Source organism: Arachis ipaensis, chromosome B03, assembly GCF_000816755.2.
Source record: "Arachis ipaensis cultivar K30076 chromosome B03, Araip1.1, whole genome shotgun sequence".
NCBI classification, from domain to species: Eukaryota; Viridiplantae; Streptophyta; class Magnoliopsida; order Fabales; family Fabaceae; genus Arachis; species Arachis ipaensis.
In genome coordinates this window covers 2801729-2814140 of record NC_029787.2, presented here as the reverse complement: position 1 = coordinate 2814140, position 12412 = coordinate 2801729, and the positions used below count along the sequence as shown (strand labels likewise).

At 30.4% G+C, this 12412-nt stretch overlaps 2 protein-coding genes across 8 annotated transcripts in view; both read left to right on the top strand.

Moving 5' to 3' along the window:
• Positions 1-4440, top strand: part of LOC107629269 — a 6597-nt gene extending 2157 nt beyond the window's left edge. For 3 of the 7 annotated variants that reach the window (XM_021117759.1, XM_021117757.1, XM_021117760.1), the window contains 13 exons: positions 565-657; positions 849-1041; positions 1215-1277; positions 1389-1494; positions 1614-1718; positions 1811-1887; positions 2026-2143; positions 2249-2321; positions 2721-2912; positions 3270-3387; positions 3665-3901; positions 3984-4041; positions 4179-4440. In XM_021117759.1, the coding sequence (XP_020973418.1) occupies positions 581-657; positions 849-1041; positions 1215-1277; positions 1389-1494; positions 1614-1718; positions 1811-1887; positions 2026-2143; positions 2249-2321; positions 2721-2912; positions 3270-3387; positions 3665-3901; positions 3984-4031 (1407 nt within the window). In that variant the 5' untranslated portion in view covers positions 565-580 and the 3' untranslated portion in view covers positions 4032-4041; positions 4179-4440. Of the gene's footprint in view, positions 1-564; positions 658-848; positions 1042-1214; positions 1278-1388; positions 1495-1613; positions 1719-1810; positions 1888-2025; positions 2144-2248; positions 2322-2720; positions 2913-3269; positions 3388-3664; positions 3902-3983; positions 4042-4165 lie in introns of all 7 variants that reach the window. The other 4 variants (XM_021117758.1, XM_021117761.1, XM_016332015.2 and 1 more) reach the window with 4 other exon arrangements.
• Positions 5044-6265, top strand: LOC107629270 (shugoshin-1; the record flags this gene model as incomplete). The annotated part of the gene is given in 7 exon segments (XM_016332017.2): positions 5044-5359; positions 5439-5476; positions 5544-5652; positions 5744-5767; positions 5857-5959; positions 6063-6096; positions 6185-6265. Coding segments are annotated over 7 exon segments (539 nt in total), but the record flags the coding sequence as incomplete, so codon positions are not given.

Here is a 12412-nt window from a genome sequence, read left to right as displayed (position 1 = left end):
AAACTATTATTTCACTTAAGAGACACTTGAATCAATTGAATAAGTAAATCAGTAATTAGAACATATCAATTTTCAAAACCTTGTACTAAAAATTAAATATATACATTTTTTTGAAAAAAAAATATGGTATAAAATATAAGTTTTTAAAATTTTGTCTTACTCTTATCAATTATTTTTTAAACATATATATATCATTTCTCTAAAAAGTAAAAACTATTTTATGAGAATACAATGAATACGTATTATTACTTACATTATTCATTTAAAAAAGCTAAAAAATATTTATGGGTTCGAGCTTAATACTTAATAGTCATCTGACTCATTTATGTAAGATTCGATAAATAATAATTCTAAAAACAAAATTCAACAAATATAAATTATAAACACATTTTCCCTCCAAAAAAATCGTTTGGACCCGTTTTGCAAGCATAATATTAAAAAGATATAAAAAGGCCATCAAAGATTGAAATAAAATTTGAAAGAGCATGCTTCTTCACTTTGCCACTTATTTCATTCAAATTCTCCTCTCTGCTAAGCACAAACCCTATCAACCTTAACCTGCAGTTAACAAAGACCAACGATGGACGTCAACGACCCTTTGGATTTCGAGTTAGAGGATGAATTTCTCAAACCCCCGCCCAAAGTTAGCAATAAAAGGTACCCCTTTTCCCTCTTCAAAGTTTTTATTTTTAACTTTTCATTTTTGTGGTTACGGGGGATTTTAGGGTTTAATAGTTTTTATTATCTAACTTCAAAAACCAAGTACATGATTTGATTTGGTTTACTTAGGGTTGGGTCGGTAAATGTTGCTTACTACTAACTTATGGAAAATTTTGAGTCTGGATTAGGAGGAAGAAGGTTATTGGGTTGGATGATCTTCTTACTGATCATTTAAGAGAACAGGAAAAGCTCAAAGAAGAACAAAATGAGCAGGAAAAGCCAAAGACGAAAAAGGCTAAGAAGGATGCAAGTTCCTATGATGATGATGAAGATCCCAGGGAAGCTTACTTGACAAAACTTGTTGAGAAGTGTGAAAATCAGGCAAAATAGTTTATTCCCCTTGTTCTTATTTTGTTAATGTTATTATTTTGCCTTTATTTCTTCATTATCGATTACTATTTAGATTTTAATGATTTTATTCCACTTGGTGGGAAAAGTCTTGTTATCTTCATTGTTTGTCATTCATTAGCAATCACTTGGATTGTTCTGTGCAGTTGAAAGATTTTGGTGAAGAAGAAGATATTCCTCTCTGGGGAGTGAAAGTCTTTGGAGATAAGGTTATTATACTAACTCAATTCTCTGATATCATCTATCATCTATGTATGGCTTGCTGTTGGTTTTAAGCTTGGATGTATGAGAATAGGGATGTTTCTTTTCATGAGATGCAGAAAGCCTTTCCACCGCTGGAATTTCCTGAGCTTGGAAGCTGCAAACTTCTGCAGTCATTTTTGAACAGTGAGCTGAATTCTGTGGTGGAATTGGCAGCCGAAAAAGGTTGCTATGCCATTTTGTTTGTTCAGGCAGTATTTTTGGCAACTCATAGGCCATTTCCTTTTAGAATTGCAAAATACCAAGTAGTGCCTGATTTAAGTCAGGATGCTGCGTTGTTTCAGGTGATAACTTTCTTGAAGGATTGCTCATCAATGGTTGGCTTCCAAAATTAGCATTCCTCTGTGGTCATATAGAAAAACCAGTAGCCATTTGGTCCTTCAACACAAGTGAGTGAAAGTTTAGTCTCATGTTATGTTGTTACCAGCTTTAAGCATAGCAGTAATATTGTCACTCATCTATTTTTGTTTTGTTCGTTCAGTGTTATATTCATCAAATGAAGAGCTTCGAAACTCATCCTCTGACTTTTGGTGTGCAGTTCTCTCTTCTAGAAAAGAGGTAAAGACATGTTTGTTATGTTTTCTTTTGGTAATGATAGATGATGGTTGTAGCAGTAACAATTTTGACTGAGCATGTTTCGTTTAAATCTATTTTCAATTGATACTTTAGTATTAAATACAGAATCATTATTTTTAGGTTGATCAATTGCCTGTCGAAATTGGTTGGTTTCCTGAGTACTCAGATTTGAGAACAGCTCTTGACACTCATGGGTTTCTTTTTGAATTTTCATCCAGTGGTGAACCCAAAAATTTAGGTAACTATGTTGAGATATTTGCAGTATTTCAAGTGTAACAACAAAGACATTGCGACATATATTTATTTCCATCCTTCTAAGAAGATCTCTGTCTCTGTCTCCTAGATTCTGACACTGGAGAACCACCCCAAAATATTAGAGCCTGGCTCAAATTTGTCACTGCTTGTTGTTTAATACGGTAAGCCACAACAATGTGTCTACTTAGACGATCATGTGAATTGGTTTTATGTTACTTTATTACCTTTGGCACACTTAAAGAATTGGCTTAAAGAATAGAAGGATTAAGTGTTTACTAATGACTTTTGGCGTATCATAGTTTTTTTACCATCACTGATGTCTAATGTACCATAGTGATTTGTTATTAAGTGTTTATTTGAAACTTCAGTATATATTTTGCACATTTAAGGTGTAAATCCTTATTACTCTAAGCTCTTTTATTAATGTGTTTTTGACTGGTGGTGTGTTATGATTCATGATTCAAAAATTAGACAAATGATTTTGGGACTTGATTTATGATTTGACATCCTTGTTTATTGATGTGACAATGTCAACTTACGCCTTTTTATTCTCACTGCAGGAGTAAAAGACCAGTATTTTCTGTTGTAGAAGCTGAAGAACTCATTGAAATTATTATATGTCTATTTCTAGATCGCCAGTTTCAAGGTTTATTAGTGCTTTTGAATGATTGCGTAGAAGCGATTGTCAATTACTTCACAGACCAGGAATGGCATTCAAGTTGTGAGAACATAGCAAAATTCATTGCTTCCAGGTTGTTATAACTTTTTAGTACCAGTAATAATAATTCAGTGTAGTTCTTGAACTATGAACTTAGTAGCTTTACTTATCTACCCAATTGTAGCTTTGTTTAATGCTGGATAATTAAACTTAATAGAGAAGTGATTGTCATCACTGGAAGTTGGACCAAACAATATTATACTCTAAATGTTAATTCTTAGTGCTGAGATATTTATACATTCTGAATTTCTGTATGTGGTAATCATCAATGAAATCAGTTAGCATTAATTAGTGCGAACTGTAAATAAACAAGCTGAAGTGTATTTTAGTGCTTGCCCAGTTACTTCATCTTCGCTTCCTTTCTCTTATTCTAACTGGCTTGGACATGCAGAGTCTCAAAGGATTTGAATTGCATCCAATCTGTTGAGTGCATACCGGTAGCTAGCTCCCGTTGTAAGCAACTTAAGAGTGCCATGGCGTATCAGAACCTACTTTCCTGTTTTGATGGAGTATGTTGCTTCCCCTTTTACCACTCAGTTGTGTTCTGCTTATGCATGTTTCCATGGACTATTACCTGTTTCAATATTTTCCACCAGTTTAATTTCCAAATTATCATATATATGCAATTTTTTTTAATGCATTCTTGGATCATTGGTCAATATCATTGCAAAATCAAAATGCACTCTCATAACTCAACAATTATCACTACAAAATTAATTGCATTCATATCTCAAAAATCTGGGTACAGGCTTGCATCTTAGCTTTTTGAAAGTTAGCTTGATTCAGTTTTTGTGTCAGGCCCACAATGGAGAAGACATCCTGAGATTGCTTAGGGCAATTAACTTCAAAGACAAAAGTTGCGATTTCTTCAAGATGTACATTCACCTAGTTTTGACAGAGAACTGGGTTTTGTCCAACTCATTAATCGAAGACAATCCAGTAATCTATGAAATGTTCTGTCTTTTTCTAAGACAATGCTCTAGCTTGATTTCAGCATCAGACCTACGATCATATGCGTCAAAGGTGAACGAAATGTCTTTCTTATTATCAACCTGTGGTTTGATTGCAGTGCAATCAAATTTAAAGAAATGATTTTGTTATACAGGTTCGTCATAGGGCTGCATATCTTATGCACTTCTCCATCTACAAGTAGTTGGTTTCTGGTATGTATTGTACAGTATACTATTCACTTCATGGATAAACCTGAACACTATAACCAGAGTTGTTCATGTTAAGAGATAAAGACATGAATTTTTTTGGTGTCATTGTTTCTCATAACATTCTTTCTTCTTGTGTAGAGCCTTAAAGGACCATATTTTGAAGGGTAAGAGTTTGCAAGATTAAAGTGGCATGGCTTCAGCAACTTATTTTGACCGAGATTCTTCAGACTCCCGGATATTTTTGCTACTTGTTGGGTGGCATGAATCAATATCTAAGTAGCTGACAATTATGAATTATCTACCTTTTATCCAATTACCTTTTGTTAAATGCCCTGCATTTGTAAAATCCATTGTATATCAATCAAACTCTTTTAACCAAAGCTGCATCTCACGTTGCATTTCTTTGTCTGAGTTGGCAAAAACCAAAGTAAGAAATTATAAGGAAAAATGAAAAATTTAAAAATGGATATCAAATGAGACTGCGCTTTATAATGTTGATTTATAGTGCCGAATGCTACTACATTTTAAAGCAAGGAGTGGAGTGTTTTTTGAAAATTAATTTTCTATTAAAGATAAAAGAAAAATAAAAAACAAAAAATAAATATTTTAAATTCTAAATTTGAATTATTCATATAAAATATATATGTAAATTCAGGTGAAGTCAACTTTACGTGAAGTTGATAACTAAGAGCTTTTAGATGATTTGATTGATTTGACTAAATTTTCATTTAACGGATCTTAACTATTAAATTCACGTGAAGTCGACTGCATTTAAGTTTTTACTAAAATATAATAATAGAGAGATTTATTTAATTAATAAGAAGTACATCACTTTTTATTTAGTGAAGAGTGTTTAAGAATAAACTATTTATAGAAGACTTTTAACAAGGAAAATACAAAACGACTCACGTTAAAAAAATAATAAAAATAGAAAACCTACTGTGGATGTTAATAAAAATAAAAAACCTATATGAGAACATACATTATTACATAAAAAAATGGGTGGTGAGAATAATAACGAGAGAGTGGAAAATAAAAAAACGTGATTGAGGGAGGGTCGGAGCGCTTTGGAGTATTTGAAATTAGGTTCGGTAAACCGTTGGGGTACCAAACCGAACCCTCGTTTCCGTTCTTCTTTTCCCTTTTCCCACATCTTCTCTGTGTCTGAAAAATGGCGAAGAAATCTTCCATTGGAATCGGTACTTTGATGCGTAAGAAGCTTTCTGATATCACTAACAACTCTGACTCTCAACACAATCTACTTCCTCTAGCATTTCCCGCCATCGACGCCGATATCCCTTCCATTCAACAACTCCTCACTGTAACTCAATTAACACTTGTTTCCAATTCTTCTCCCTTCCTTTGTTTAGTTTCTAACTTACTTTGTTCATTGAATGCAGGAAAGAACGCAGTTAATACAACTCATTGCAGAGAAAGAGTATCCTCTCTCATCGTAATTTCAAACTGTTTGTTATTTATTGTTTCCTTGATTGCGAATTGAACAGCGAATTGATAGAATCTAACGGAGCTGAGTTGAGAAGAATGCAAGCCGATATCAAGAAACTCCAACTCCAAAATCGGAACCTTGCTCAGTCTAACAGCTTAATGTTAGCGGTTAGTTCGTTCAGCGTTTCGTTCCTTTCGTTGTTCTTGTCCTGCGATTTGATAATGGTGATTGATGATTCTGTTATGTTAATTTTTGCAGGAGCTTAATTTGGGAAGGGATAAGGTAAGCATTCGCATGAGTTCATCACTGCACTCTTAATTTCAGAAATGCAAATTGTTTTGTTAATTTCGATTCGATGCGTTTCGTTTCAGAGAAAATTATTGCAACATGAGATTTCATGCAGATCTGCTTTAATCAAAGCAAATGCCCTAAAAGCTGGTAGTAACGATGAAGGAAGACGCAAAAGAAGTAGATGTAAATTCTTGGATTTAATTTCTTCATCTAAATTTATTTATATTATTATTATTAGTCTTGTGGATTTTAATTTTAAGCTTTGTTATTATATGAAACCTTGCAGCTATTGGTTCTGACAAGGTTAAAGACAATAATAGGTTAGTTCATTCACTCTTCAACAGGAACATGCCAATTGAACAATTGAGAGAGAGATAAGTTCATAGTTTCTTCTTTTGTTATTTGCAGAAGACGATCGAGGAGACATTCGGCTTTCGTGGAAACACATGAACACGAAGCTTCAGAGAATTTGTTTGAGATAGAGGATACNNAGGAGAAAAATCAAAGTTAAGAAATGAAGCTCCAAGAAGTTCTTTTGGAAGACCCTTGAGAAGAGCAGCAGAGAAGGTTCAATCTTACAAGGAAGTTCCTTTAAATGCCAAAATGCGAAGACTAGAATGAATGAAACAAATCAAAGTGGTAGAACTCTTAGCTGTGTTCATGTTTATTTGAGTATGTTGTATCTTGTGTTATTTTGTTGTAATCTCGATGCTATTTTTTGTTATTAAATGAGACAAAATTACTCTTTGATGATTATCATGGATTTTGAAAGTTTGATTAAGAATTTATTTAACTCACTTATACATATTAAACCCTACATAAATAGAAAAAATCCCAACTCTTGTCTAAGGTTTGATGTCGATCATTAGTTCTAACTAGTTCAGTGTCATATTATTAATTATTATACAGCTCCTAATCCTAGGCATTTCCCATCACACACTCACACACATTACATAAGTTCATTTTTGGGTTCATTTTTCGTCCTATAAGACTTAAATCCGGGTATGGTTATTAAAGAGGCATAAGATATGCCATTCAACCAAGCCTCCAACCACTTATATTATTATTGTTTTTTTTTTTTGGTCAAGTAGATTAGACAACCCTCAATCTTAGGTATCACAACACACACTCGCGCACCCACACTTTGAGGTTTAATGTAGGACATTAGTTCTTAGTTCATACTAGTCATAATTTTTGGCTGAATGTTGGGTTGAATCGGGCAAAAAAAGTTCTCTTTGTTTTTGGTAAGTGTAAGGGGCACTAGGCCCAAAAAAGGTTATCTTAAAGAGTATCCATTGGACCTCAGCACTCAAAGCCCATTCAGTTCTAATGACATGGTCAAAACAAAACATGACCATGACCAAAAAGAGAAACCATGAATAACCAAAGCCAATGTTACTAAACATGGACACAATTCATGACAAAAAGAAATAAATAAACATGGACACAATTGTAAAAGTCAAAAGAAACTCAAAATTAAAAATTGAATTTAATAGCACAACGTTAAATCAAGCCACTAGGCATATTGTTAGGATTTTGCTGTGTTTTGTGTAAGATTATAAATTCAAATCACTACTCATATATTATACTACAAGTAAAAGTGTTTAATTTCTCACAATATAAATTATGTTGAATATCTTATACATGCTAATATGTGATTAAACAATACTAATTAATAAACTACTATTTTGCACGAATAATACATCAAAATTAATATCCTAAAAATCAAAGAAGATAACCGGAGAAATGATTTAGAGATTTAAAGGGTCATAAAGGCATGTGAACTTTTTCTTGACAAGTGATTTGTGACCAAATGAGGATTGTGCAGCCATGTGAATTGAGACTCATAGTCAATGCCACAATTCTTCCGTGCTGTGTGCTAGTAGGCATCATCCATGTTCTTTCATGGTCCAATAAACCTTTATGATGATGTGTATTCCATTTATTATTGGTTTAATTATTCTGTTGGTCCCTATAGTTTCGTAAAATTTTTAATTAGGTCCTTATACTTTTTTTCTTTTTAATTGGATTTTTATACTAATTTTTTTTCAATTAAGTCCCTCTTAGTAGTACTTGGCTTAATTTTATAGGAATCCAACTAAAAAAAAGAATTGGTATAGACACCTAAATAAAAGAAAAAAAAAAGTGTAGAAACCCAATTAAAAAAAATTGGTGCAAGACTCAATTAAAAAAAAAAAGTATAGGAACCTAATTGAAAATTTTGCAAAACTATATGACCAACAGAATAATTAAACATTTATTATTTTACTAATACACTACTAACCCGGGAACCAAAACCACACACATTTCTCTTGGCACTTACCCTCATTGTGATGGATTACTCTATCTATAATAATATTAATAATCACATTTCACCTGGAATAAGACAAAGTTTAAGGATTTTAGAAGGGAAATAATTAAATTAAAGTACAAATTTATTTAAATTTTCAATGTTTTTAATATATTGTTTTTTAGCTTTTTAATATTCTAAAAATTATTTGTTTTGAAAGAATATAAAATGGTAACCCTTCAAATTCATATTTCTAGACATCTATCCTTTAAACTTTCAAATAAAAAAATTTCATTGCGTTTTTTATATTCAAATAATTTAGAAAGATAAAATCATTACTCCTTACTAAATTTTTTATTTAAACAAATGTTCATTTCAAAAAAAATTATGTCGTCATAAATAAATATGTAGTTAAAAAATTAGATAATATTAATTAATTATTTACGAAATAAATAAAACAAAAAATGCATAAAATATAGAAAAAAGTAAACTAAAAAATGTATATAATTAATTTTAAACATTTATTTAAAATTGGAGATGAAAGTAGTAATATGGACATCTAGTACTAGTAATGGTGAAGTGTGAAAGAGTGAAAATGGAGCCCACAGATCAGAATGCAGAAAAAAACATGCTCTTGTTTTTTCCGGATTTTGGATTTTGTTATTTTTTTTAACAAATAATATTAGGCCACGTGGCACTATCTAACGACCAATCTATGATGCTCACATGCAACGATCTGGTCGGAATAAACGACAAAACAAGGCGTCGTTTTATTACCCTTCCAGACCCAAAAGCCATGTGAATTCAATTTTTATATTTTTTGAAAATTCACAAGGTAGTTTCACAAGCTACGCATGTGATGTAGGTTAGTTGCACTATGATCTTGTGCTAAGATTTTAATTTAATTTTCTTAATCTTTTTTCAGATTATGTTACATTATAAGCCATTGTCTTTATCCAACAATATATTACGAAAGGAATTAGTTAAATGAATCATCACATTCACAAGTTAATTATCCTTTGCTGACTACAAAACATAATTTAATATTGAATCTTGTTAGCTAGTCATAAAACTCTTCCACTGACTATAATTTAAAATTTGACAATGTTATGTATACACTAAAATCAACTAACAGTATAAAAAAATGGGAAAAGTTGTGTTAATTTTGCGACAGTACAATCTTATGCTTTGTCGCATCTTTATGCATGATTATAAGGTTTGTAATTGGTTTGTGACATCCAACATACATGAATTAGATCCACACAGTTGATCTCATCTAGTGAAAAAAAAAAAAGACTTTGTTAAAAATTTTTTTTTAAAAAAAAAAAAAAAAACTCAACATAATAAAGTGGAGCAACTAATTAGGAAATCTGAAATAACTAGTCAAACACTAAATATGAATCTGTAATACAATTATCGCTGATATTGCTATTAAGAACTAGAAGGAACAAAATCAACCCAATTTTTGTAACTCCTAATTTAACTTATTGATAATTTTTCCATGTCTGCTTTTTTTATTCCTGACAATTTTAATATTTTTTTTTAACCACGTATTTCAAATAATAGCAAAAAAGTTAATCAATTACCTATTACGTTATGAATTGCTGAATTGTTTTTGGAATAAATTTTGTTAAGAATATTAAGAGAGATATCTATAAACAAAAAATAATAGGTAATACATGTTAATTACATATATCTCTATTTAAAAAAAAAATCTTTAAATTATGAATATTTCAATATTAAAATCCTTAAATTCATTCAGACAGCATTATATACTAAAAGATTTAGTTAAGAAGAAATCAAATCACAAACATGCATGGGGATGGTCATGGTTGAAGTCATAATCCTAGTTAAGGGTTGCTTACAAGAGAGAGTTTATCTATGTCATAACAATTCCTCTATTCTAGTGAAATTAAACTATATATTTAATAATCTTAATTAAATAAAATTGTATCTATTCTTAATTTTACTTTTGAGTGAATGGAACCCACACGGTTTAAACAAAGTTGTCATCCATAATTCTCTATTAGCCGTTAATTTAAGACCCCACTTATGATGGACTAAACACACTCCAATTTGTTCGTAAATGTTATTATGTGTGTTAATCTAAGTTCTAATTACATGTTAATCAAAAGGTATATATATTCCATTCTTGATGTTACCTAAAGCTTAGGTAAATTTTAGTTGTTCTTGTGTTTGATTTGATTTGAGGGTTACACACAATAATTCATTTACTCTCTTAATTAAGAAAATACAACTTGATTTAATTTGTTGATGGCATCTCTCACATGCATGCAGACCAAAATTGGTCATATTCAAACGCTGCATTTAATTTGATTATAATTTGATAATTGATATGTTTACGTGCATGAAAGTAACGTATAGCCTTTTTTAATTTATCAAATTGAAAGCTTTTGTAGTAGACACCCACTTCTTATTTCATTATTAATTTGTTTATTATTATTATTATTATTATTATTATTATTATTATTATGAGGGATGCTAGGGGGTCAGCAACTTTTATGATTGGTAGTTATCAAATAGCCATCTATCAATGATGATTTAATGGTGTGAGATTGATGTGAGATTTCATCCAATGACTCACCTTTTTTTGCTGGTTACATGCTGGCCAAAATTCAACAAAACTGCTGCTCCTAGACTTTTCCGTTTCTTTAATGTAAATAAAAAATAGATTTACATATATGCTATCGTTGAGATTTTAGACAACATAATGATCAATATCCTACACTGCTTCACATAATTTTACCATTAATTACATTTCTTTTTTATTTAACCTTGAAAATGTACACGCTACAAATATTACATAGATTTAAATAAATTTATATTTATTTTGGGTTTTGGTTTCTGTAAATTTTTATTTTAATTTTGCTTCAATAAAATTAAAAAGTTTTTTATTTTAATATCTACTATTAATTTATTTCGTTAACTGCGCTAACCTGATATGTTAATGATAAAGTGGAAAATTGAAATATTAATGTAATAAGACGTAAGGGTAAGCACAGGTAGTGGGTACTCGATTATCCGTTCGAACCCAAATCAAATTAATTAAATTGGTTTTGAAACTAACGGGTAATCGGGTCCAACCTGAATCAAACTGATTGCTTTTGTTAGTGATTGGTTCGGATATCAGTTTTGGGGGTGCGGAACCCGAACCAACCCGCGAACCCGATCATATATTAATTAAATAAAAAAATAAAAAATATATATGGCTTTTTTTATTTGACAATGATTATTCATTATTAATATGTTTTGATTTTAATGAGTTTAATTTTTAATGTATTTGGTGTTTAACATGTTTGGATTATTTTTATTGATGTCACATGTTTATTATACTTGTTGAATTTTTTAGATAAAAATTTGGTTTTTTTTTTTATGAATTTCAAAATCATCGGGTATCAAATTATCCAAATCGAACCAATTCGTTCTTAATTGGTTTGGTTTGGTTTGGGTACATGTATAAAAAAATGCAAATCCGAATCAAACCGAATCAATTACATTTTAATCGGTTCGATTCTAATTTTACCATAAACCCAAATCAAACCGATTCGTGCTCACCCCTAATAAGACGTGTCGTATCATATCACTAAAATTAAAACCTTTTGCATTTTATTAGACCAAAACTTTAAAAAAAAAAAAAATAATAGCAGTGACTAAAATAAAAACTTTTTAAATTTTGTTGGATCAAAATCCATAAAAAAAATTAGAGAGGTCAAACTAATTACAAACATGTATTTTATAGAAACAAAAAACTGATTTAATTAACTCTATTTTCTACTATATAAAATTGATTTTAATTAAGACTTGCAATAAGTTTCTCTATATAGAAATAGATATTGCTTTTCTGTTTTGGTGTATATTCTTGTTGTGTGTAAAAGATTGAAATTAAAGCATAGTAGTCAAAAGGGGTAGAATATGGCATTATATTCCGCGACAACAATAATAATGTAATTAACTTTGGGATCACTTTGAATTTGAGCTAAGCAGAATGATTCTATCGCCTATTATTGGTGGCAACTAATTAACCACTTAACTTTCATAAGTATCATTAATTATTTCTATTTCCCTTACTTTTGGTATTGTTAACAGTTAATTAACACAAGACACAAGTTGATTATAAAAGCAAATGTTCCCCTTATTACTTGTTACTCTGAAACCTTAAATCTAGCAAGGACATGCATAAATCCCAATCTCATTTCTCATAACAAAACAACTATTAATATAACCTCAAAGTCAAAACTTTCAACTTATTATTATTATTATTATTATTATTATTATTATTATTATTATTATTATTATTATTATTATTATTATTATTATTATTATTA